This window comes from Haliotis asinina, chromosome 3 (assembly GCF_037392515.1).
Source record: "Haliotis asinina isolate JCU_RB_2024 chromosome 3, JCU_Hal_asi_v2, whole genome shotgun sequence".
In the NCBI taxonomy this organism is placed as follows: Eukaryota; Metazoa; Mollusca; class Gastropoda; order Lepetellida; family Haliotidae; genus Haliotis; species Haliotis asinina.
The window spans coordinates 40,177,996-40,203,258 of record NC_090282.1 but is presented as its reverse complement, the minus strand read 5'-3'; the positions used below and the strand labels follow the sequence as shown (position 1 = coordinate 40,203,258).

The 25,263-nt window shown below is 39.1% G+C and overlaps 1 protein-coding gene across 1 annotated transcript in view; it reads left to right on the top strand.

Moving 5' to 3' along the window:
• The window catches only part of LOC137277991 (uncharacterized), a 31,315-nt gene extending 22,353 nt beyond the window's left edge, over positions 1-8,962 (top strand). The window contains exons 7-12 of the mRNA XM_067810019.1: positions 265-361; positions 827-983; positions 3,208-3,362; positions 4,361-4,485; positions 4,903-5,019; positions 5,448-8,962. Coding sequence (XP_067666120.1) covers positions 265-361; positions 827-983; positions 3,208-3,362; positions 4,361-4,485; positions 4,903-5,019; positions 5,448-6,236 — 1,440 coding nt within the window. The 3' untranslated portion in view covers positions 6,237-8,962. The remainder of the gene's footprint in view (positions 1-264; positions 362-826; positions 984-3,207; positions 3,363-4,360; positions 4,486-4,902; positions 5,020-5,447) is intronic.
• The last annotated feature ends 16,301 nt before the right edge of the window (positions 8,963-25,263 follow it).

The window sequence follows — 25,263 nt, the reverse complement described above, 5'->3', positions numbered from 1 at the left end:
TCTGAATGCCTGAGTTTGCCTCCACAAATGGGACATGTATGAAGCCTATTTCTGGTGTGTCCAGCAGTATTGCTGAAAACCCTGAAATGTTAAATGAAAGTGAACATTTACTAGCATTGTGATTTTCTATGTGTGAAATATTCAATATATCAGCCTGGGACACTTCTTAACTGATTAAAAGGATGACTTAATTTCTTTGTGAAATTTTCTGCGTGTGCTCTGTCGTTGACATCTGGCCAATCATTTGACATTGATTTGTCACAGCACTACTTCCGTACTGTCAACCAATTGAAGGCCAAGGAAGAGGATATCAGAAAGAAAAGCTCTGCCAACAAATCCAGGGCTGAAGTACTTAAGAAAGGTAACGACTGAAAATCATTCGGTGTGGTCATGTGAGAGGTATGGTCTAAGGGGAGAAAATGTAATGTAAAGGGAGATAATTTATACGGAACCAACCTCAAAGTCTTCCAACCCTCTCTGTTGTTGATTTCATTCTTTGTTTGAAGAATCTTCATATTAGAATTTCAATTTCAGATTCCTTGCTTTGCAAGAAGTATTAATTAGGATGAAGAATAATGACATGTGTATTGTATCATTAAGTGAGATTCATGAGAAGTACAATACATTCTGGGGCTGCTTTAAATCAATTCATGAAGTATGATATTGTGTGCCTGAATGACATTACTTGTATGTTGTAGACTGTACAATTTTTTAATGCTTGTTAGTACATGAGGAATTGCCTCCCCTTGATAATAATGTCATCATCAGCTTGTTCCTTTTACTGTTTGAAAATTGGTGAACATCACCTTGATATTCAATTTTTCAGAAATCAATGAATTGTATGAGAGAAAGCGTAGTATTGTTGCTGAATTCCGAAAGCAGCGGGATGTATTTCAAGATACCATGAAGAGACAGCGGGCAGAGAGTTTCAGAAGAAGAGAGGAGGAGAGACGAGCACAGTTAGAGGCTCAGCAGAAGGAAATGTAAGGAGATGCCCTCTTTCTAACACCTTTAACTTTATTTATGGGGATTTGAAGGCAGCAGAATACTTCAGAGTACTTATTCATTTTCTATTCTTGCCATACTATTACGTCACATTATTTTACACTGTAGATAACTGAGTGTGTGAGTGATATTGATGTTAATATCATACATTATATCCAGATACAGTTGGCACTTTTTTGTGTTTCTGACTTTTGTCAGTTAGTGTCTACTTTTAGGTAAGAATGGTAGTCAACAGGTACAGTCCTTTTTGCTCAAGAGTGAACAGACAAATGTTTTCTAACTTGAAGTCTGTTAAACTTAAAATGTTCAAGGAAATGCTGAGCATAATCAAAACATCGGACCAAGTGTTATGTTTTTTGCACAATTTATGTCCCAAAAGTAAAAAGGTTAGTACAGTCATCCCTCGCCATAACGCAGGTCTTGGGGTCCATGGATGACCCCCTGCGTTATTAGACATCCGCATTATAGTACCTATTACATAATGTGGAACAAAGGCCGAGTTAGATCGTATATTCCAAGGACATAACAAAACTATTTCGTGAATTGGGTCAGGTAAAACATATATCATATCGTTGAAGGTGAAAATAAACAAACTTTGAAAAGGAAAATATATATATATGAACGGGAAACTTGCAATCAGAAATCACTAGACATGATAACTTGATTGTTGTACCAGTTATACTACCTGTTATCAAAGACATATATTCACGTGAATATATGTCTTTGTTGTTATTCAACTAAGCCGGCAATAGCGATCAGCTGTGCACAGATGTTTTGGTCCAATGTTTTGGTGATTCAGGTAAAAATGATCCGATAATATGACATCAAAGAGCTTCTATTCCATTATCAGAATATTTTACATATTAAGCTGTTATTGTAATAGATTACTTTACATTGCTATCTGTAGTAAATAATGCAAGTTTTCTGCAAACATATTTAACATAACAATGAACACAGACCGTCACCTGTCTTGATACAATTTACGTAGGAGACAGTTTTACAAATCACCTCTGACTTTCCGCGATACTTGCAACTTTGATTGTAAAAAAACAAAATTTTGCCCATTTAATTGTTGAAACTGACTTCAATGAGTCAATAACACGGGTCTCAGAGTCCATGGATTACGAGACTGTAATCTGTTGGTGACTAAGAATAATGTGAAATTGGTGCTATCAGGGTAGGCGCGAAAAACGGACCCTCACAAATGAGGTAAGCGGAAGTTGTACACGTATGGAATGAGGTAATGCTCTCACAGTATTTCTGTTGTTTGTGTCAACAGTTTTAATAAATAAAATTGGGATTGAATTCAATCAAATAAAATGTGGTTTCTTACGCCATACATCCTGGGATGACTGTCTTGCCGCGTTAAAGCACGGTGTGTTGCATCACAGCAAACATTGTAAGCACTCATCGTAACTCGACTGATAGCATGTCTTGTCTTTCATAAGTTACTACTACGGTGTTGGTACGATTATTATTGAGAAAACTGTGCATGTTTTAAGCATGTGAAACACAATGGATATGTATGATAAACACTGTAAGTTGCCACTGGATTTCACTAGTTTACGTAAGTTATAAGAGCGCAGCAGTGGATTTGTTGATGAGCTATTTTCGATTTCATGAAGGGGTGTGATCGCAGTACCACCTTTTTATGGGAGCCACGGATTACCCCGCGGTTTAACCGAATCTGTGGTATCGCGAAGCGCGTTATTGCGCGGGATGACTGTACTCATTAAAATATTGACACAGTTCACCATTTGTTGTGAGGGAGGGGCACACAGAAAAGGACAGCCAGGTGTTTTAGAAACGTGCACAAATGGCGACAAAGTTTTTGATTCAATAACCTGTGTTGTGCTGTCTCCATCCTTTCTCAAACATCTGGCTGTACCTTTCTCTGCACTCCCCTCACGTAACAAATAGTGACTTGTGTCAATGTTTCAGTGATAATTTGTTAAACAACTTTTTAATTTGGACGTATCAATTCTACAAGAACCTCACAGAGTTGGTCTGATGCTTTGATTATGATCGAAAACTGATATGTATGACCGGTATACGTTTATTAGTATTCAAGTGCAATTCACCGTCCACTTTTGAGTAAGATGGACTGTAAATGTGACAGGTTCTTCTTGAATGTTACCAGCTATGATGAACAGATCTAGATTTTTGAATGACATCAGTAAACTCATGAACTTGATGTTTTAGAGAGGAGATGGAGGCACTGAAGGAGCCCTTTGAGGAGGAAAAGAGCCTGTGTAATACTCTTATACAGTACCTCCAGAAGATAGGTCCCAGTGGTGACACCACCGATGCGTCCGCCTCCCCACATCCCACAGATGAGGCAGCGAGCAGCAGTCAAGGTGCGACATCCCACAGTGAAATCATGAAGTGCTAATGTTGTCCTAGTCTGCCCAATAACACTGTGATAATAAGTGTCTTTTACACGAAAACAGAGAACTGGTGGTGTTTTGTTTCCGATTCAGTAACAGTTGAACCTGTGTGCCATTCTCAAAGAAAGTTCTCGTTTGTCTGGTACAGACTTGACCAGTCTGATTTAATCTAAAGAGTAGATGTTGTAGAATCAGCTAATTAACAACAATGCTACATTTTTCTGAAAGGGATGCTAAAAATCTAGTTTGTAGACTTTAAAGGTTGGGTACAGAGTGCATTTTCAGACCCCTGTTGCACACGGAATATTTTAGCATGCAGTGTTTGAAATAAAACCAAACCACCAGAAACTGATGAGAAGTCTTTTACACTGTGTCCATGACTGAAGAATGTTTGAGGCAAGTGTTCATGAAATTTTGAAAGATTGGTATTCATAGCATTTTGTGAGTACCAGATCTAAAAAAAAAGTTCACATGAGAAATTAATCTTTTGTATTCAGGGATCAAAATTATTAGTGCCATCTTACATATGGCACAGCAAAGATTGAAATGACATGGTTAAATTCTTATCTGCATGCCATTATTGCGCACTTAATTTGTTTTCGAAAGTGCATTAAAGAATGTTTTACTAGTATTTTATCTTTCTTGATATAAAATGACATTATGAACCATGACTAATGATACTGTATAGAGGTCTGACTGCCAACTAATCATCAATGTTTTTTTAGAGATTGAGGTCAGTGAATAAAGAAAAATACATACCTGGCATTGTTTTATTACTCATAATTTATTGGTGAATGTTATAACTTTACCATTCACTTCAAGCCATGTAATGTTTTGAAGTTCATTTAATAGACCAAGAATTTATGGCACACCTAAAAATGAAATGGCACACTTAACTTATCATGACAGTGCCTGTAAGGCACACTTGAGAAAAACTTAATTTCGATCCCTGATATGTTTCATTACAGCATGTGCCCCTGCACTTGAGAACGAGGATGGGTATCGCCTTCTCCGGAGATCAGACGAGGAAGAATTCCCTCCCCTTGGTCGCCGTACCAGTAAGAGCCGCCGTCGTAGCCGCAAGCTATCCATGGTCAGTATATTTCACACACAAGGTTTTATAAATATTTAAAGCATGGCTGAAATAATCTGTGTTTATTTTCTTCAAAAGCAAAAACCTACTTTGCTCAAAAGAGGTTTCTGCAGTATAATGCAGACATTGTTTACAGGGAACATGTAATACAGATGGGACAATCAATATAAGAACAACATAATAACAATATAATATACATATATTAAATAGGTTCTCAATGAATGAGATTACAAAACTATTCTCCATCCCATTAACCCCTCAACTTTTTTGGTATTTGAAGAGCATTATCCATATGCCAAATCTGAATTTAAATGTGGTCAAAACACAGTACATAACAAAACCTAACAATAACAGTAGTAATAGTAATTATTGAGACAGTGTATGTGCTAATACTACCATTACATATACTTGTTTCAGACCAGGCCAGTGACCCATACCCCCCAAGTGATCAGTCAGTTCTCCTCACTGACCCTGAATGCTCCATCCAGTCTAGTGGAAATCCCGACCTCTCTGGAACAGCTTCAAGGCCGGAAGGTAATGAGAAAGCCTTTGTAACTAAAGATCCGGGTTAGAATTGGTCTTCATGAACCCATGTTTGTTGTAAGTGGCCACTATCAGGATTGGGTGGTCAGACCTGTTGACTTGGTAGACATGTCACTGTATCCCATTTGGGTAGATTGATGCTCATGCTGTTGATCACTGGATTGTCTTGTCTAGACTTGATTATTTACAGATAGCTGCCATTCATCCAAAATATTAGTGAGTGAGGTGTATAACTAAACTCACTCACCTTTCCTGCCAGTATAATAACGGTGTACATGATGAATGCATATTCTCTCTGGAATTCTGTGCCATGATCTGGCTGGAATATTAAAGTTCATGCATTAAAATTTCTCTTCAGTTATTGAAAACAAATTCACCCAGAAAACAGATCAGTAAGGAAAAAGATATTTCTTTTCCAGCTATACTATGAACAGAAGGCTAGAGAGATGAAGAACCTAAATGCTGATGCTTCTCCTGATGCCTTGCTGTCCGATATGTCCAGCCTGCGCCGATGTCGCACAGAGACGTGGGGCTTCATGGGAGACGAACAACCAATTGTGGAAGAACTTTCTCAGAGTGAAGCTGGTATCTCCGCAACTGAAAGTGTCGTCTGTGAGATGTCTCGTCAGGCAAGCAAAACTGAGAGCTGTGAAAGTGCCACAGATACTCGTCCTAGCGATATGTTGATGGAAGAACTTCTCCAAACCTGCTGTGATGGCAACTGTGCTGGGAAACTGAAATCAGACTATCATGACATCGATAGCCATTCTCTCTCAGACAGCTCCGACACCCCTCGCAGCGAGTCCACCCTGGAAGGAAGCAATGGGGAATCCATGGGCAGTGGTAACGATTTTGAGAGAGAGCTGCATTGTGACAGCCTTCATACAGAGACACAAAGTCATATATGCAGTTCCAATGTAGGCAAGCCACTTAATACCGCTGAGCATCAGCCTGAGGATGCAGGCATTTCCACAATTACCCAACAGTCTGACTGTGATAAGCACGCACAGCGTGACACCACGACAACCCGCTCCAGTGATAGGACACTTACCCCAATGGGTGCAGCATCAACTGAAGAGTCTCGACAGACAGGCAGAGAGAGAGAAACTAAAAATATACGTGAAGGCAATGGACATATCAAAAGTTCTGAAGAGAATTCAAGAACAAGTGAAAATATAAGTCTTTCAAATCAGACAACTAGGATGTGAGCTGTGCTTAAAAGAGTCAGCCAAGGTGATTGTCTTGATCTCAAGACCTGCGTGAATGTTGTGTAGTTATGATCATATATCTCATTGGTTTGTAGAGAAATTTGACCAAATTTAGCAACAATTGGAACTTGATTTTTGAGAACTACTGAAGTGGTCAGTTTTAATCATTGTAATTCCTACTTGTTCAGATGAGTTTGTGAACTTGATAATGTGAAACGAACCTGTATGATAATTATTTTACTTATTATAAACATTCTTAACAATATTTTAATAGCAAGTTTTTTGGATGCTTGAAATATTTGAGTTTTATTTTCATGGCAAATTGTATGTGAATGAAAGGGGCAGTTTTGGAAGATGAGCTTCACATTTTACCAGCAGATTGTATATTATTTTCCAATCAGCCTTGGTAGACTTACCATGAGCAATAAGTCTTTTGACACTTCACATTAAATATATAAACCAAATTATTTATTTTGCTTGTGTATGTGTTACCATCTTTTGGGCTAGCAGTTTACTGCTACATAATGCATTCATTTAGTAAATATTGGACAATCTTTGTTCTGTGGCAATAGAATTGTAGGATTATTTATGTTTGTTTGTGACTGAAGTTTTGAATGAAATTGTCATATGATGAACATGAGCTTATTACAAAGATATCAACTTTATTCATTGGGATGTGTTTATTTGGAACCAAACATTTGCCAAATTTTTTATGGCAAACAGCAGACTTAGTGAACAGCTTCACTTTTATTTTTGTGAATAATTTGTTGAAGAGAAAGATGATTTACTTTAGCTTGATAGTAATGATATGGAAAGATACTTATATTTAAAAAGATTGTGGAAAAAAATTGTTTTCTCGGCATCAAAATCCATGTTTCAATTACAAGCATATACCTGTTTACTGCTAGTCTACCTTGAACAAGTGAACAAGTGGGTTCTAAGTTGTTTTCAGATTCATTTTATGGGTTGAGAGTTTAAGATAATATTTCAAAGCCAATACGGGTGGTGGGGTAGCCAAAGGGTTAAATCAGTTGCTTCTCACGTGGGTTTGATTCCCACATGGGTACAATATGCGAATACCATGTTTGGTGTCCCATGCCATGGTATTGATGGAATATTGCTAAAAGCAGCATAAAACTAAACTCAATGACTCACTAAAAGCCAATAAACTGCACATCTGGGGCCCGTTTCACAAAACTCTCGTAAGCCTAAGATCTCGTAACTTTCCTCGTAGCATTCCTGCTTTCTATGTTTCAGTATAGGAGGTGCCATTGCTACGAGAAAAGTTACGAGACCTTAGGCTTACGAGAGTTTTGTGAAACGGGCCCCAGGACTGGTAGAGGACTGAGGATGACTAATCTCAGTATTGATCTTAAGGTGTCTCTGTTCACTGTCTCAAACGTATAAATAAGTATATATGTATTGTGATTATCTCAGGGATTTATGTAGGATTTTAAGTTTAGTAGCCTTAGAAGGCAAATCTGGAAAGTCATTATTTTGTTCAAATTTCATTTTTTTGATATAATATAATATAAGATATTTCTTAAATTCTGTTTTAACATTGCTGTAATCAAGTTTCTCTCTCAATATTGATTCTACAAGGAATGTACAAGACAACAGTGCCTCAGCATCATGGCCCAGGAATGTCTGTTTTCAATGTCAGGATTTTAACTGACATGTACTGCTGACTTGGACAGAGATGCCAACCCTCTCAAATTTATCAGAATCATCCAGACAGTTGCATGGCTGTGCCACCATTCCCATAGATCCAAATTCATTTAGATGTGTTTTTCAAAATAGAACAAAGTTTTAGATAGTCTTAATTACTAGAGGGCTAGGATCATCTTTGACAATAAATAGTGATACTTAAAAAAATATTATGCTTTAATTACAGAAGTTCTCAAATTGTTTACACAAGAAAGTAATCCTGAACTTTGGAAGGCTACCTGATAAATTCCACTCACTGTTTATTTTATTTACTTAACATTCACAAACGCTGCTGTGAGTACTGCAAACTGGTTTCAGTTGTATAAGGATCACTTTGTGCACTGGTAATGAAAAGTTTTGTTCCTTGAGTACAGCAATCTATTGGGATCCCTAATTTGTTTGAAAAATGTTAGGGAGCTCAGATCCCTACTTGCACCAATTTGGGGTTGGCATCTCTGCTTGGAGCTGACTGTCAGCCTCTGACAGGCTTTAGATAGGTCCCTGCATCTGTTATTGTTGACTTTATTAAACCATCGACTTCAATTCACGTAGAAATGTTAAACACATGCTCATCATGTAAGTCAGATATCAGTCATTAACTCTTACAACAGTTTCTCCATGAGGTTATGCTTTAGTAAGTCTCAAAAACATCACTTTTGAAAATAATGTTAAAATTTCTAGTCATCCAAAATAATATGGATCTTGAATCCTATGTGATGAGAACAGCAATATATTATTTTATTGACAAGTTTCTTTGGTTTAAAAAAAGCAAAAGTGAGTTGGTATTAGTTCACCGTAGATGAGGCAATAGATACCTCCCGAGTATAGTGGAGAATTATCACAAGAGTTCATACCCAGGTGATTATTAGCAGATTGTCAGTCCCTTGTAACAAGACCATGATTGTAAAGTCTTAAAGTCAAGGGAGTACCTGGATTGCCTAGAGTACACCCTGGTGACCCTAGGATCCTCTAATTTAAAACTGTTGCATATAATGCCCTTTGCTAAATCCACAATAAAACACAAATGATATCCCAGTTAAGATATAAATCCATGTTTTCTTGAAATACAACCATATGCCAACTTTCCTGAGGGCCGTTGAAATAAACATGGAGTTAAATTTTGTAGAAATCAGGAAAATGTTGTATTTTGAATGAGGTGTACAGTTGTTGTTTATGGTTGGTTGAGAAAGGAACAAATAGACACATGCCAAGTGTTAAGCTGAATGAAATACGCAGTTATGCAATATGGAACTACCAATACTCTTTTGTGTTGAGAAGCATTTACCGTGTCACAGTGCCTTAAGGTGTGGTCCTGTGTCTCTTGTGCACTGGTCAGTCAGAATCCTCTATTCCATGTCCATCCATCCATCCCACAAACAAGTCAGGTCACATTCATACAGGCAATGGCTTGCAGTCGTCTCCAGTACTGAGCTACATTGTTGATAGCCACTTCTTGTTTCTCCAGTGTTAGATGCCAGTCTATCCTACCCATCAAAAGTATAGACCTACCTTTGTAAGTGTAGCCACTTACTTCAGTCAACTGTTCTAAACAAGATTTTGCAAAATATTCCATTCTGTTTAAAGGCACTCTTTACACATGAAAATGTTGAAAAGTTTCAGTGTTGAAAAAAATGCTGTTCAGTAAATGATAAAAATCAGAGAAAAAAGGCAAATTCTCTACCAAACTTTACACCAAAATGGAGCTCTTCACATGCACAATATTTGCACATGCCCTTTAGCAGTTTGATGCATGATCCTCGTAACGTTTGTAGGAAAGTTAAAGGAAAAATTCATTTTCGATGTGTCCATATATGTATACACATAACATGTAGTGAGTGCTTTATGTAAGGTGTAACTTTTGATGGGTAGTATTGAGAGAAAAGCCCAAATTCACCAGAGTTTTGTTTGAAATGATATTTCCTCAAATCACAGATTTTTTTGTACTTTTTTCCTGACCTTGAAATCAACAACCTATATGAAAGTGTCCCTTCTGAATTTGAGCTCAGCACAGACCATCATTGAAATTTGCTGGTTTGTGCAAAGGAGCCAACTATTTAATCAGAAAGCATATTTTTCACTTATAGCTATACTACTGTATGTTTATCTTATGGAAGGAATTCATTATGCTGTTTTATATGATCAGCCTAAGATTTATGGGGCAGAACATAGTCAGCCAAATGCATTCCTGCTTTACTCAGTGATCATTATGACAAGATCAATATGTTTTAAGCATATGTAATATTTCTGTAACTTTTTTCATTTGAATTCTGTATTTTGTTCCAGAGTATCCCTAGGATTTCAATGAAATGTTGCTGTAGATGTGTGTTAGTACAGAATGTTAGGGCGGAAAGTCATACCAGAAACAACTAATAAGGCATTTGACCCCTGTTCATTGTTTCATGAGCTGTGGGAAATGCTAGGCTTGGCAAGTTGTCTCAGCAGTTGACATGATTTGCAATATTTTCATTGACATTTTGAAGAACTACCAACTTATGCCAAGTTGATATGTAACCATTCCCTCCCAGGAATTACTTTAAGGGAAACTGTATAAAAACAAGTGTTAATGTTAAACAAATTTTATCAACTAATGCTACAGGTAGAAGTTTCTGGAGACGCTGCTCTACGCATGGCTGCTGTTATTCTTTACTGCCATTGTATTTATTGATTACACCTTGATGTTAACTATGCGTTACACCTTTCATTGATGGCCTTACACATTATGGAACCAATTTGTCAGTAATTGACACTGTGTTTGTTTGAAGACAACGGGTACTTGTTGACATTGTGTGGGATTGAACAAGGGTTGGATAGCATTGAGAATTGTCTAATGGTGTGGGTCATTTGTGTATGATAGCAGTAAAAATATATGAAATTAAAAAAAAATAATTATGTAAAGTTAAATTATTAATTAGCATACATACCATACATAATCAATTTCAACCTCATTTTGTTCAGCATCAAGCTATGCCGAGAATATAAAGTTAAGCGCCATCCTATTTCAAAACTAAGATGTGAAGCTGCGGAAATTTTATGCTGAATTAATTGGGAAGACCAATCCACATTTAGAGAAGGTTCATCTGGTAACTGTTTTAGGGATGTCTTAATCATTTGCAGTGTATGAAACTCCTAAATAAAAAAAGAAGCTCGCGGGGCAGATAACTGAAAAATGTTTGCTGGCCATGTTGACATATAACTAGCCCTACCACAGATGAAAATCATTTTCTAGATATTTCCCGTAGTCAGTGATGTAATCAAATATATATCCTTGGGAAAAGTATTGGCCCATAGGGCTGGCTATGAAACAAAGTTGTAAGCTCGCCACGTAACTAGCAAGCAGCGGGCCGCCGGGCAGACACTATTTCATACACTGTCATTTGTATTTACAATTAAAGGAAATATTGTGACAGATGTGAGGACACTGCTTTTTAAAATGCAAAATAACTATTCCTGTTGTGCTTAAACAAGATTATTAAATTTACGTTTCACTTGTTAAAAGTGACAATCATGTGATCATATCACAGTCATTTCTGATGTTCCCTTTTCAAAAGAAGGTAACTTTTTTGTTGAAAACAAAATGCATGTTTTCCAAAAGCACATGCATCCTGTTTGAAATAAAAGATAATTTCCATTATGGCTTTGTTTTTAAATTAAAAGTACTAAACCATATTATGATTTTCTGAAAGATTTCCTATGTGCCATCCTATATTTTTGCAAAATACATGTATACTGGGTGGCGCTTAACTTTCTATTCACGGTATATGTGTGCATACTTACTACTGTTGAATATGAGTACATTTGTACTGTGTTAATAACAAGGTCTTAGACTGTAGTTTTAAATTTTTTATTTAATATGAAAATTCTTTGTAAAAGGTAATGCTAAATTTAGCCCCAAAAGGTTTGCATAATTTTATTTGGGTCAAAATTTGGTTAATTTAGGGTTGGCATCTCTCTAGAGGAGGTATTTGTTATGGAGGATTGGTACCAGTGGTAGAGATTGATAGGAGGACAATGTAGACTTAAGATTTGGTAAAGTATGACACATTTTGTTTTGGGTAGGGAACTACAGTAGTTTTAGTATGAGGTAAGGTGGGGTGTTTCAGGTTAGGGTAGGTAGATAGTAGGTCTACTAGATACTGTAGATTTAAGATAGGTTTACATGTGGTAGGATGGGAACAAATAAGCTGTTATTATAAAAGAAGATTTAGTATGTAGATAGTGAGATGTCATGGTGTAGGAAGGGATGAACTGGGTAATGGTGAATTGGAGGATTAGGGTAGTGTTATAGGGTATATTGCAGGGTGCTGGTCAAATGTACACTATTATCGGCTAAGGGGCAATATGTTACAAAGGGGTTTCACTTGATACTTATGATATGACCACAAGGCTAAAGCTGAAAGAGGCAAGATGTGTTTACTTATTGTAGGACTAGAAGCTCATGTGTTCAATGTGTATCATGTCTAGTGGTAATCAAGGTATGTAAGATCTTAAATAACAGTGCTAATGTCAAAATACACTGACGACTGGAATAAGTGACGACTGGAATAAATGTGCAGTTACGTTTCTTAGTTATACCAGGATCCTTGGTCTCATGTTCAGATTTTTGCATGTCAGCAACATATCTACACTCATGGTGTGATCAGTTGGTAAAGCACTGAGACCTAAACACATTATTTTTACTGCTACAATATATGTGGGAGAAAAATCTCCCTATAATGGGCATGATGGTTTTATTTATTTATGATATTGACAGATAATTGTGTGTGGAGATGGAGAGTCATCAGTATGTAGATGCTTATTTATTGCCCCAAAGTAATATTGGGGTTGAAATGGTATGGCCTTATCATGGTATGGTACATGTTGAGGTACAAGACCTTTGATTTGGTCAGTTTGGGTTCAGTATTTGAGATATCGTAATGCAGAAAATTGACAGCCAGAGCCACACTTTACAATGTTTAATAAAATGGAAAATAATAACCTTAATATTTTTGAATGAACATAACGGTCATTTTATGACTAGACAGAAATGACATAACATAAAACAGAAATACAGACATTTGGATTGCATTACGATCTACTGAACTGAATGCAATATACCGTGGTTCTAATATTTCAGTGTACCGTTTCACCCCTACATAATATAGTATTGGTCTAGTTCTCTCTTGTTAGAAGTTCCAAGTGCCATTAATGAGTTAATTGTTGTTCTTGTAGCTGCACTTGTAAATATTGGAGGTTAGATTTGTGTCTTTCTAGCTTTCATTCTTCAATGAATATTACTCAAAATATAACATAAAAGCATAGAAGCAGGAACTTGAAACCTGATATCAGGATTTTATGTCGCAATGGTTCTGAAATAGATTGCACAAGATGGTTTTTTTTTTACAGTTCCTGTGAAATAGATCCCAGCATGATTAATATGGGGCAGTGGAGTAGCCTAGTGGTTAATGCATTCACTTGTCATGCAGAAGACCCAGGTTCAGTTTCCCTCTTCGGTACAATGTTTGAAGCCCATTTCTGGTGTCCCCCTTTGTGATATTGCTGGAATATTGCTCAAAGCTGTGTAAACCTAAACTCCGTCACTATGATAATGATACAACTCAACACCAGATATCACCTATTGCAGCCACTGTAGCCTCTGGTTTGAAGCCAGTATGATTCATTTTAGACTAGTGACCTCACTTTACAACAGTCAAAACACTGAAATCTACTTACAGTTTTGTTGATTTTGGTCAGTGTGTTGCAAGTTATGTTGCTCGAACCGCATTCATTTATGCATATTTGAGTTTGGGGTTTGAGTGTTGGGGTTGAAGAAACTAAAGGCATTCAACAAAAGGCATTGGATCATAGGGTGTGATGTCATACCTATGACTTGACGACTTGCACAAGCAATGACATATTTGTGTAGAAGTCCCTATTGCTCTTGACAAGTTACATGAGCACAGCGTAGATAGGTGGGTAAGTTTTTGTTTAGTTATTCGACTCTCACTGGCCATGGGTGATAGTTCCTTTCTTGACAATGTGGAAACCTGCTGTCATGGACACCAGAATTAAAGGTGATATATAGATCTATAACAAAACCCTTGTACCTAGACCATGCTTCAGTTTTACATGGAATCCTCTTTTTTAGGCCTAATATTGACCTTAATATTTCTTAATCTTCTTTTTAACTTCCATTGTTTTTATTCTTGATGTTACAACTGACAATTAGATACCTTGAAAATACCACATATTGTGGAAAGTAGGTATATATTTTCTTGTTGAAGTCACTTGTGTTTATTAGCTTTGATCAAGAGGTTGTACACACATGATGCTCATTCATTAGCCAAGCATCTGTCCACTCTTAGGGAGAGTATGTAGGTGCAGAGCCCCTTATTTCAGTCACCTTGTTTCTGACCTCCTGTCCATGTCAGGTCATTGCTAGGGTATTATGTGCATCCTCCTTTTTCTATGACCTGGATCTACCCTTGTGTTGTCTATGTTACATGTCATGTACTATACTGCACAGGGTTTCCAGTGGGTCAATAAAGCTTTGTTGATGCTACATTTTCTCAATAGGTTTTCTTTGGTCACAAGTTTCTCTATTTGAGAAATATGAGTTGTTTTCGAAGTACAGGTGCATCAAAATTACAATTCTGTAAAATAATTATGCGCCCCTTGGCAGTGCCTTACCTTAAAGGGTACCTAGGTCATGCTATGTATTTATTATTTGTTGTCCTTGCATCTTTGATCAAAAAAATTTGAAGCCAAATTTTGTGTGTGTTAATTCAAATATACATAACAGTTACTGTCTGATTCACTTTAAAAATGAGCCTTTGAGCTCCTCTGTGATTAAAACAGAGTGATGAGTACCTTTAATAAAGTTACTTCTTTTGTGATAGGTATGCATACTTCCAGGATTTTAAGTTAGGTCCAGGCCACTTTTAATTCTTGTTTTATTGATCTTCCTGTCAATAAGAATCAAATATAATCTGAATGTTTTTATTGGCCAACAATGTAAACTAACAAGAAAATATATTTTAGATTGTTTTTGCCCCATATACACTTCATAAATTGACAAAAGTAAAATACTATGAGTATTTAGAAGGATTAGTACTTTGACTGGTGATTATTTTCTTCCCTCCAGTCATTAAGTTTCCTGAGAACACAAATCCGTAAAACATGAAATAAAACTACTCTGGCCTAAGCTACTTTTGTAACCCGAAGTTTGTAATTAAGGTTTAACAATTTGTTTTACATACTGACAACATACCGATTATTCTTTTGTGAAAGAAAAAATTACATTTTCAGCTCACCCTCTTATTGATCGTTGCCGGTTGTATTCTAGCTTGAGCAGTGTTCAGGGTTATTGTGTGTGATGATTTCCACTGCTATGTATGTTCCCCGGGCCTTTCAGTTTAATACTGACAACACTGAAAGTCTTGGGTTTTCGAGTATGACAGATGTGCAAGATAGTAACAAATATGTATATTTTCTTAGACGATGTTCCAGATGGACAATGATGGTGTACATGTGAATGTTTAAATTATGGTGGTTTGATTGTACATATTTTGACTCGGAGCTTGGGGGAGTGGCTTGAAAGCACTGAATGAGCGTTTTGTGAGATCAGGAATAAAGAATGTATATCTGACTTGCCGTGTTTTTTATTTGTGTGTTCAAATATCAGGAGATTTGTTGTTTTATGCTTTTGATGATCCCGTTGTTGAGATTTTTATTGTATCATTTAGAAAGCTAAAAAATAAGTTATTACAACGCTCTTCTATAGTTACCTGGCATACACTGTTACCAACAAATTCACTGGGTTGGCACTCATGTTAGAAGTACGTGTGTTTTACGTCTTAAATTTGACCCGAATTTGTTAAGTTTTCTTCAGAAGGTTATTTAGCCCAAACAAAGTTTGTTTAGTATTTTCTCTGAAACATACATGTTCCACACGGGCATTAGTTGTTTCCTACCCGTGAAGATCCGGGCGAGAATTGGTCTTGTCATTGTATCGAATTGCATGCTATTTATCACTGAATTGTTAGGTTCAAACAAACAAAGCAAACGTTTTTATATGAGGATGCAGACGGCCATAAAATAAGTGGAATGTCTCACACCGCGGATATAGACAACAAACACCACGAATGAGTGAGATTGCAGATCTTTTGCTCTTTATACAATGTCCATTGATGTTGTAATAATACTTTGTTGAACCACATACAGTCTCTCAGATTCTGATTGTCAGAATTAGAAATAGTATATATTTAATGGAGCAATCAGCAGCATCCTAGCTATATGGCAGAGGTCAATAAATCATCGCGTGAGGACCAGACAATCCAGTGATCGGCATCATTACCACCGATCTCTACTATTGAGCTCGAGATAATAATTGACAGTGTTTAGTGCATGACCCTGCATCCCTGGTGATAATGTTGCTGGAATATTGCTGAAAGCAGCATTACTCCATAATCACGCAATTGTGTCAATCACACTCCGATGTACACCGAGTAGGGGAACGCACTGTGGTCTTCCACGTGCTTTCAATGCTTTATGGACAGAGAAAACATCTAGTGCCCCTCAGACACACAAGAAATATTCCACGATGCAAAGTTGTGAAATCTGTATCAGTTGTGTTACGAGTTATTTTGAAACCTCTGTGAAGGACACAACGTGTGGAGAAACATAATCAGTCACTGAATTGTCTATTTAATGACCTCCATAATGCACACCCACAGCGGCTCCACGCCTGAATGAACTATTAAAATATTGTACAACTATTTCAGTTGCAATGCAATGCTGTCCGAACCTTGTCACTACATGTTAACGTGAAACTGTCTCCATTATATTCTTAGATCATCCTACGCCTCGGCGACCTTTCTGGAACAACCAGCATTGGAAAGTCAGTGGCATAGCTACCAGTATAAAAAAAACCTAGGCTTACACATCAATGATACTAAATAGGTTGGGCAAGCCCTCAATACTATCTTAATGTAAAGCTTTGCGTTCTATGGGCTTATAAAAATGTTTTCATGCTACGCGCCTGAATGTGTAATGCTAATGTCTTGTTATCATTCCTGCAAGTACAATGTTATCTTATTTCATTTGAGAAACACTTTTCATTAATAACTAATATGTCTTGTCTTGAGATATTTCTTTACATCGATAACGGTTATAATAACCTGTTATTGTTATTGATTGTATATATTTTTACTAAATGTGAAATAAAGGATGATTGCAATGAGGAGTGGTTCCACAAAAGCAAAGTCATTGCTTTGTACCGTACCCTCCTTACCTTGGCAACCACAGCAAAAATGAAATGTGACAAACAAAAATGCATAAATATTTTAGGCGTTATTGAATACATGATCTTTTGCATCACGTGCACAATGCCTCGATCACAAATAGAACCCTTTCAAACTCTTTGAGTTGTTTGGAAAACAGCCCCAAAGCACCAAATGTGTACGTTCTTTCGCATATCGAATCCCTAACATGCACAGCCTCCACAGCGAGTCTCCAGCACCCACAGTCTCCATATCGAATCCCCAACACACACAGTCTCCACAGAGAATCTCCAGCACACAGTCTCCATATCGAATCCCCAACACACACAGTCTCCACAGAGAATCTCCAGCACACAGACTCCATATCGAATCCCCAACATATACTGTCTCCACAGCGCGTCTCCAGCACCCACAGTCTCCATATCGAATCCCCAACACACACAGTCTCCACAGAGAATCTCCAGCACACAGTCTCCATATCGAATCCCCAACACACACAGTCTCCACAGAGAATCTCCAGCACACAGACTCCATATCGAATCCCCAACATATACTGTCTCCACAGCGCGTCTCCAGCACCCACAGTCTCCATATCGAATCCCCAACACACACAGTCTCCACAGAGAATCTCCAGCACACAGTCTCCGTATCGAATCCCCAACACACACAGTCTCCACAGAGAATCTCCAGCACACAGTCTCCATATCGAATCCCCAACACACACAGTCTCCACAGAGAATCTCCAGCACACAGACTCCATATCGAATCCCCAACATACACAGTCTCCACAGAGAATCTCCAGCACACAGTCTCCATATCGAATCCCCAACACACACAGTCTCCACAGAGAATCTCCAGCACACAGACTCCATATCGAATCCCCAACACACACAGTCTCCACAGAGAATCTCCAGCACACAGACTCCATATCGAATCCCCAACACACACAGTCTCCACAGAGAATCTCCAGCACACAGTCTCCATATCGAATCCCCAACACACACAGTCTCCACAGAGAATCTCCAGCACACAGACTCCATATCGAATCCCCAACACACACAGTCTCCACAGAGAATCTCCAGCACACAGTCTCCATATCGAATCCCCAACATACACAGTCTCCACAGAGAATCTCCAGCACACAGTCTCCATATCGAATCCCCAACATACACAGTCTCCACAGAGAATCTCCAGCACACAGTCTCCATATCGAATCCCCAACATACACAGTCTCCACAGAGAATCTCCAGCACCCACAGTCTCCATATCGAATCCCCAACATACACAGTCTCCACAGAGAATCTCCAGCACACAGTCTCCATATCGAATCCCCAACATACACAGTCTCCACAGAGAATCTCCAGCACACAGTCTCCATATCGAATCCCCAACATACACAGTCTCCACAGAGAATCTCCAGCACCCACAGTCTCCATATCGAATCCCCAACACACACAGTCTCCACAGAGAATCTCCAGCACACAGTCTCCATATCGAATCCCCAAGACACACAGTCTCCACAGAGAATCTCCAGCACACAGTCTCCATATCGAATCCCCAACATACACAGTCTCCACAGCGAGTCTCCAGCACCCACAGTCTCCATATCGAATCCCCAACACACACAGTCTCCACAGCGAGTCTCCAGCACCCACAGTCTCCATATGGAATCCCCAACACACACAGTCTCCACAGAGAATCTCCAGCACACAGTCTCCATATCGAATCCCCAACACACAGAGTCTCCACAGAGAATCTCCAGCACACAGTCTCCATATCGAATCCCCAACACACACAGTCTCCACAGAGAATCTCCAGCACACAGTCTCCATATCGAATCCCCAACATACACAGTCTCCACAGCGAGTCTCCAGCACCCACAGTCTCCATATCGAATCCCCAACACACACAGTCTCCACAGAGAATCTCCAGCACACAGTCTCCATATCGAATCCCCAACACACACAGTCTCCACAGAGAATCTCCAGCACACAGTCTCCATATCGGTTGTCCTCCTTATAAGGGATGACACCTCGGGATACACGTGTATTGTCATTTCAAGCACAGAGACCTCGTCCCATCATTACTGCAGTAACAGAGTTTTGACGACATGTTTTTGTATCAAATACAGAATCTGAAACCAAATTTTCTTGAACAATGGCTACGAACCAGGTCCATCTAACATATGAAAAAGTGAAAAACTAATTAAAATTAAGATGAAACATATCTAGCAAACCTTTTGGTTGGTGACGTTTCTTTTGATTTTCAGTATACATGACATTGCAAACCTAAAAAACCAATATTTTAAGCAAAATAAAATACACAACAACATCCAAGATACTGTATTTTTTAAATAGCAAATTATAATTCGTTGTGCTAGAATTTTTTATTTACAGGTTTATACAGTCTCCCGTAATAGTTATGAGAATGCATGTGCTGGAGACATCCTGTGAAGGCTGTGTATGTTGGGGATTCGATATAGAGACTGTGGGCGCTGAAGACTAGGTGTGGAGACTTCGGGGAATTCGAAATGGAGACTGTGGGTGCTGGAGCCTCGCTGTGGAGACTGTGTATGTTGGGGATTCGATATGGAGACTGTGGGTGCTGGAGAGTCTCTGTGGAGACTACCTGTGCTGGGGATTCGATATGGAGACAGTGGGTGCGGGAGACCCGGAATGGAGAGTAGACTATCTATGCTTGGGATTCGATGTGGAGACTGTATGCTGGAGACTCGCTATGGAGACTGTGTATGTTGGTAATTCGATATAGAGACTGTGGGCGCTGAAGACTCACTGTGGGGACTTTTGGGGATTCGATATGGAGACTGTATGCTGGAGACTTGCTGTGGAGACTGTGTATGTTGGGGATTCGATATAGAGACTGTGGGCGCTGAAGACTAGGTGTGGAGACTTCGGGGAATTCGAAATGGAGACTGTGGGTGCTGGAGCCTCGCTGTGGAGACTGTGTATGTTGGGGATTCGATATGGAGACTGTGGGTGCTGGAGAGTCTCTGTGGAGACTATCTGTGCTGGGGATTCGATATGGAGACAGTGGGTGCGGGAGACCCGGAATGGAGAGTAGACTATCTATGCTTGGGATTCGATGTGGAGAGCACCCACAGTCTCCATATCGAATCCCCAACACACACAGTCTCCACAGAGAATCTCCAGCACCCACAGTCTCCATATCGAATCCCCAACATACACAGTCTCCACAGCAAGTCTCAGCATACAGTCTCCATATCGAATCCCCAAAAGTCCCCACAGTGAGTCTTCAGCGCCCACAGTCTCTATATCGAATTACCAACATACACAGTCTCCATAGCGAGTCTCCAGCATACAGTCTCCATATCGAATCCCCAAAAGTCCCCACAGTGAGTCTTCAGCGCCCACAGTCTCTATATCGAATTACCAACATACACAGTCTCCATAGCGAGTCTCCAGCATACAGTCTCCACATCGAATCCCAAGCATAGATAGTCTACTCTCCATTCCGGGTCTCCCGCACCCACTGTCTCCATATCGAATCCCCAGCACAGGTAGTCTCCACAGAGACTCTCCAGCACCCACAGTCTCCATATCGAATCCCCAACATACACAGTCTCCACAGCGAGGCTCCAGCACCCACAGTCTCCATTTCGAATTCCCCGAAGTCTCCACACCTAGTCTTCAGCGCCCACAGTCTCTATATCGAATCCCCAACATACACAGCCTTCACAGAGAATCTCCAGCACACAGTCTCCATATCGAATCCCCAACACACACAGTCTCCACAGAGAATCTCCAGCACACAGTCTCCATATCGGTTGTCCTCCTTATAAGGGATGACACCTCGGGATACACGTGTATTGTCATTTCAAGCACAGATCTATATCCCCTTATAAGGAGGACAACCGAACATGCACCGAATCGTTCACTGTTTGACAATAGCGACATGCCACGATTATCACCGGAGCAGAGGGACCAAGCTCTGGGAAGCCCGAATGCGGACCGGACTGCAAGACATGTTGAAAATCATTTTTCTGTTCATGTTCAAACAATATACCGCCTGCCGCGACTGGAAGCACAATCCGACTGTCCTCCCAGTGGAAGACCGCCTGTGACAACGTTGAGGCAAAATCGGCAGATTGCCCGTCATTCCCTGCAAAGTCGTTTCTCCAGGTCTACGGAAACTGCTTGGACCACCAGTGGCAATCACCAGAGACCAATCAGCACCGACACGGCGCGGAGGCGTCTGAGGCAGAGATACGTCATATGTCGCAGGCATTACCGAGGTCCGAACTGGCGTAAGCGGGAGTGGCGAACCGTGGTCTTCTCCGACGAAAGCCGGTATTGCGTCTCGCCGCTGATGGCAGAGTGAGAGCGTGGCGACGATGCGTGGATCGTTTTGCAGATGATTGTGTCCTGGAAAGAGACTCGTGGGGAGGTCTGAGCATAACGGTGTGGTATGCTATTGCTCTCAGTCACAAACCAGACCCTATGGTGTTCCAGGATATTGTCTAAATCACCTTTCATTTACAAAAATGATCAGTCAGATTACCATATTCGATGACACAAGGTGCTGTTGTCTCAGCAGATATTCCATGCACTGATATTAGACTATAGCCGACTAGCTTTCATTGTTCCGATACGTTTCCTATCTCTAAATTCGGGACCGGTCAAATCTGACTTTACAACGCTATTCCTAAGAGGAACAGCGATGAAACAAATGCCCATTTGACAACATTTTTATCGAATCTATAGTCCAGTAACAACTATACATGTTAACAAACTCATCATCTGGGTTACTACAAGCAATTTGCTCTGAACACTTGTCCAGTTCATGTATTGATATACAACATATAAACATAAATAAATATACAGTATTTCATGTAGAAAGTATGGGATCTTATTTTTATGATTTATGATTAAAAATATTTAGGAGATTTATCGGAGTCAATCAATGTTGATATGATATTATTGAATGTTTTGAGAGTGCATTAATGTTCTAAGTGATTTCTCGACCGTCTTGGGAAAACGTCAAAATCAAGAACTTCGACCCCATGCACGTGTACGGGACTACTGCGTTATGCACGTGCAATATCACGCGTTGTCTTTAGGGGTGGTAATAGAGGGAAATGGCAGTGCGTTCTTAAGATGTCTGTACTTGAAACGTTTGTTAACGTTTACATTTCCTATCCAAATTGAAAGTTCATTATCCTACTTTTTTAAGACTATATGGGCGATGTATTGGGACATAAACAACATACATTTCTGTAAACGGGAAAACCGACTCAACAGATAAAGACTGATAATGGTTGAACGTACTGACAATGACAATGACAATGACAATGACTTATGACAATGAAACAATGGTTGATAGTTACATACACATTGCAACTTATGTCATGCTAGGGAGGAATGAAAGCCGAGTAAATGAAGAAAGGATTTCGATTCTTTCCAATCGAACTATCTTTTGTATACCATGACGTCCGTTTACATAAACTGAACTAGCTTCTTTCTGTCCAGACCACTCATTGTACAAAACATCCATCAGTCAAAGAACTGGCTTTGCGGCAGTGAATAGATCTAATCTTTCATATAAGATAAATAACTGGTGTGTAAACATATCTGTTAATAATATATTTGATTATTTTTGTCCTTGTGTATAAACAACTTTGGATCAGACGCCTACATGGCTATGTTGTATCTGGAATGAAAGGGAGTGTGTGTGAGTGAGTGAGTGAGTGAGGTTTTACACTAGCAGCAACAAGAAGACTTTATTTCCAAATGATTTGATTTTTATGTTCATACCTTTTATGTGACCATCATTGATAACATAACAGGAAAATGAGTTAAACAATCGACTCTTGAAAGGCCGTTTCAGTTCCTGGAAACTGTTTTTCACCAGGACTATAATTACACCAGTGATGACATATGTTTCACAGAATTTCTCTTTTGGTATGGACAGGTCCCCATAGACTCGACACTATGAACCAGTATGTTCCTGCCAGTGTTGTTCATGATATAGATCATTAAACAGACGGCTTGGTAAAGCAACATACTTAGTCTTGTTAATCGCGAGTCATACCATTAACGCCAGGTTTGAACAGAGCACAACTAATCATGACTTTTCAGTAGAACTGAGCTATACAAAGAGAAAAGGCTTTCCCCAAACGAGAACACGCTAATCGTGTTTGAACACAACCATTTCTTGAACGAGAATTCCAAATAAAGGATATTTATGATAACGAGACACTAATACTCCTAATGAATACTTTCAACGTGTGTCTTTCTATTTGTGTCCTCTGTTATCTGAGTGTCTATAGGGAATGCTCTCTCCCGTTTTTGTGTAACCAATGTCGTTGTGAAAGGACAAGGACAATCTGTATTTGATTTTATGTCCGTGTGTTTGTTCGTTTGTCAGAGACAGACTTGTTAGATCACCATTCATTCGTTCACTTTCTGAAAACTCAGTTACTAACGATGCAGCTTTCAGTGTGTTCATGCATAGGTCATAATTTTATGTTTCACCCTTGGACTACGCCGGGAATGCGTTTCCCATAACCGGACTGGTTTTTCAATGAATCGCACCTGCTCCTTGGTTGGTGCTATTGAGATGGAGACCAAGGAGTGTGTACTTTAAATGTGCGCTGTGTGGAATAATGTTTCCCAAAGCCATTGGAGCTAGCAAGTAAATGTTTAAGCCACTTTGATCGATATTGTAGCAGTATAAAGACGGAAATGAACTTCACAGCTTGTACCCATGTTCGGTTGGGGCACCCCTTTAATGCCTTAGGGTTGGGGAGCCATGTTAGGGTGGGGCAGCCCATGTAGAGTCTTTTGGGTTAGGGAGACATGTTAGGGTTGGGCACCCCTTTAAAGTCTTAGGGTTGGGGAGACATTAGTTTTTTGGTAGTATGGTGATAAAAGAAACATATTACAATTGGTGGTGAAACATGACAGTAGGCTTTATGAATTCCAACGCCTTTGAAGCATGGTAGGGGAATGAGTGAATTTGATGACTTGACGTTTTTGGATCAGAGGTGCACAATGCTCCCAAAATTTGTCACTCTACAATGCACTCTCGCTATGAGTCTCACAAAGGCAATTTGATGGAACCGTCCCACTCCTCGTCCAGCGCCTGTGTCAGGTCAGCCAAAGTGGTTTGATTGCTTATAGCTTTGACGCACACGTGTTCGAGAAAGGTCTGGGCTCATTCATTGTTGACTATGGCATTATGCAAATTGGAATTTTGATTCAACGTTTCAGTGTGGCTTCGTTGAGTTTGTAGCTCTGTTTTAGATCAACCCATTCTGTATTCTTGCCGTTGAGTTGGAAACATCAACAATATTTGATTTTTAATGGTACCTACTCCATAATCTCCCAAACGAAGAAACAAGAAAACATAGGACATAGTGCCAGCATGCCATTAGCACACAGACACTCTGTGCGTTAACAAACATGGACAGAAAACAAGCAAACAATTTAGACTTTCTGAGAGAAAACTTTTTTTCCATCAAAAATTAAAGTCCAACCACCCTTGTCACTTTTGAATAAAAATGTGCCCGAGAAACATTTTATTTTAATGCAGCATAATGTATGATGAGTAGAAGCAGCACGATTCACAGAAATACAGGTCCAGCTTGAATAATTATTGTTCTGATGTTACTTTTAACAGTCATATACCTTCTGATATACAGCATCTGACAACTACACAATTCTTTGTCGTGCCGCATGAAGCAGGTATTTCAATTTCAGAATCCAATTGTGAAGGTTTTTAAATCAATGTTCGCATGTCTGCGTCTATTAACGCAAATGTTCTTTCAAAACAACTGTATTCCAATTAGCTGTCATTAATATTAAATATTATACAATGGAAAATGAGATGCGCCAATACTAATGAACACAGTTAACCCCCATGTTTATACCGGCTATATACCCTTTTGCTCTAATCTGCATGCATGGCTTCAACTTAAAACGGAAATAATAACCATGATACAATATTTTTCCTAAACATACCGTGGATTTAATGACAATCGACGTAATTAAATGTATTTATGGCTATTCAATATTCGATTCTTC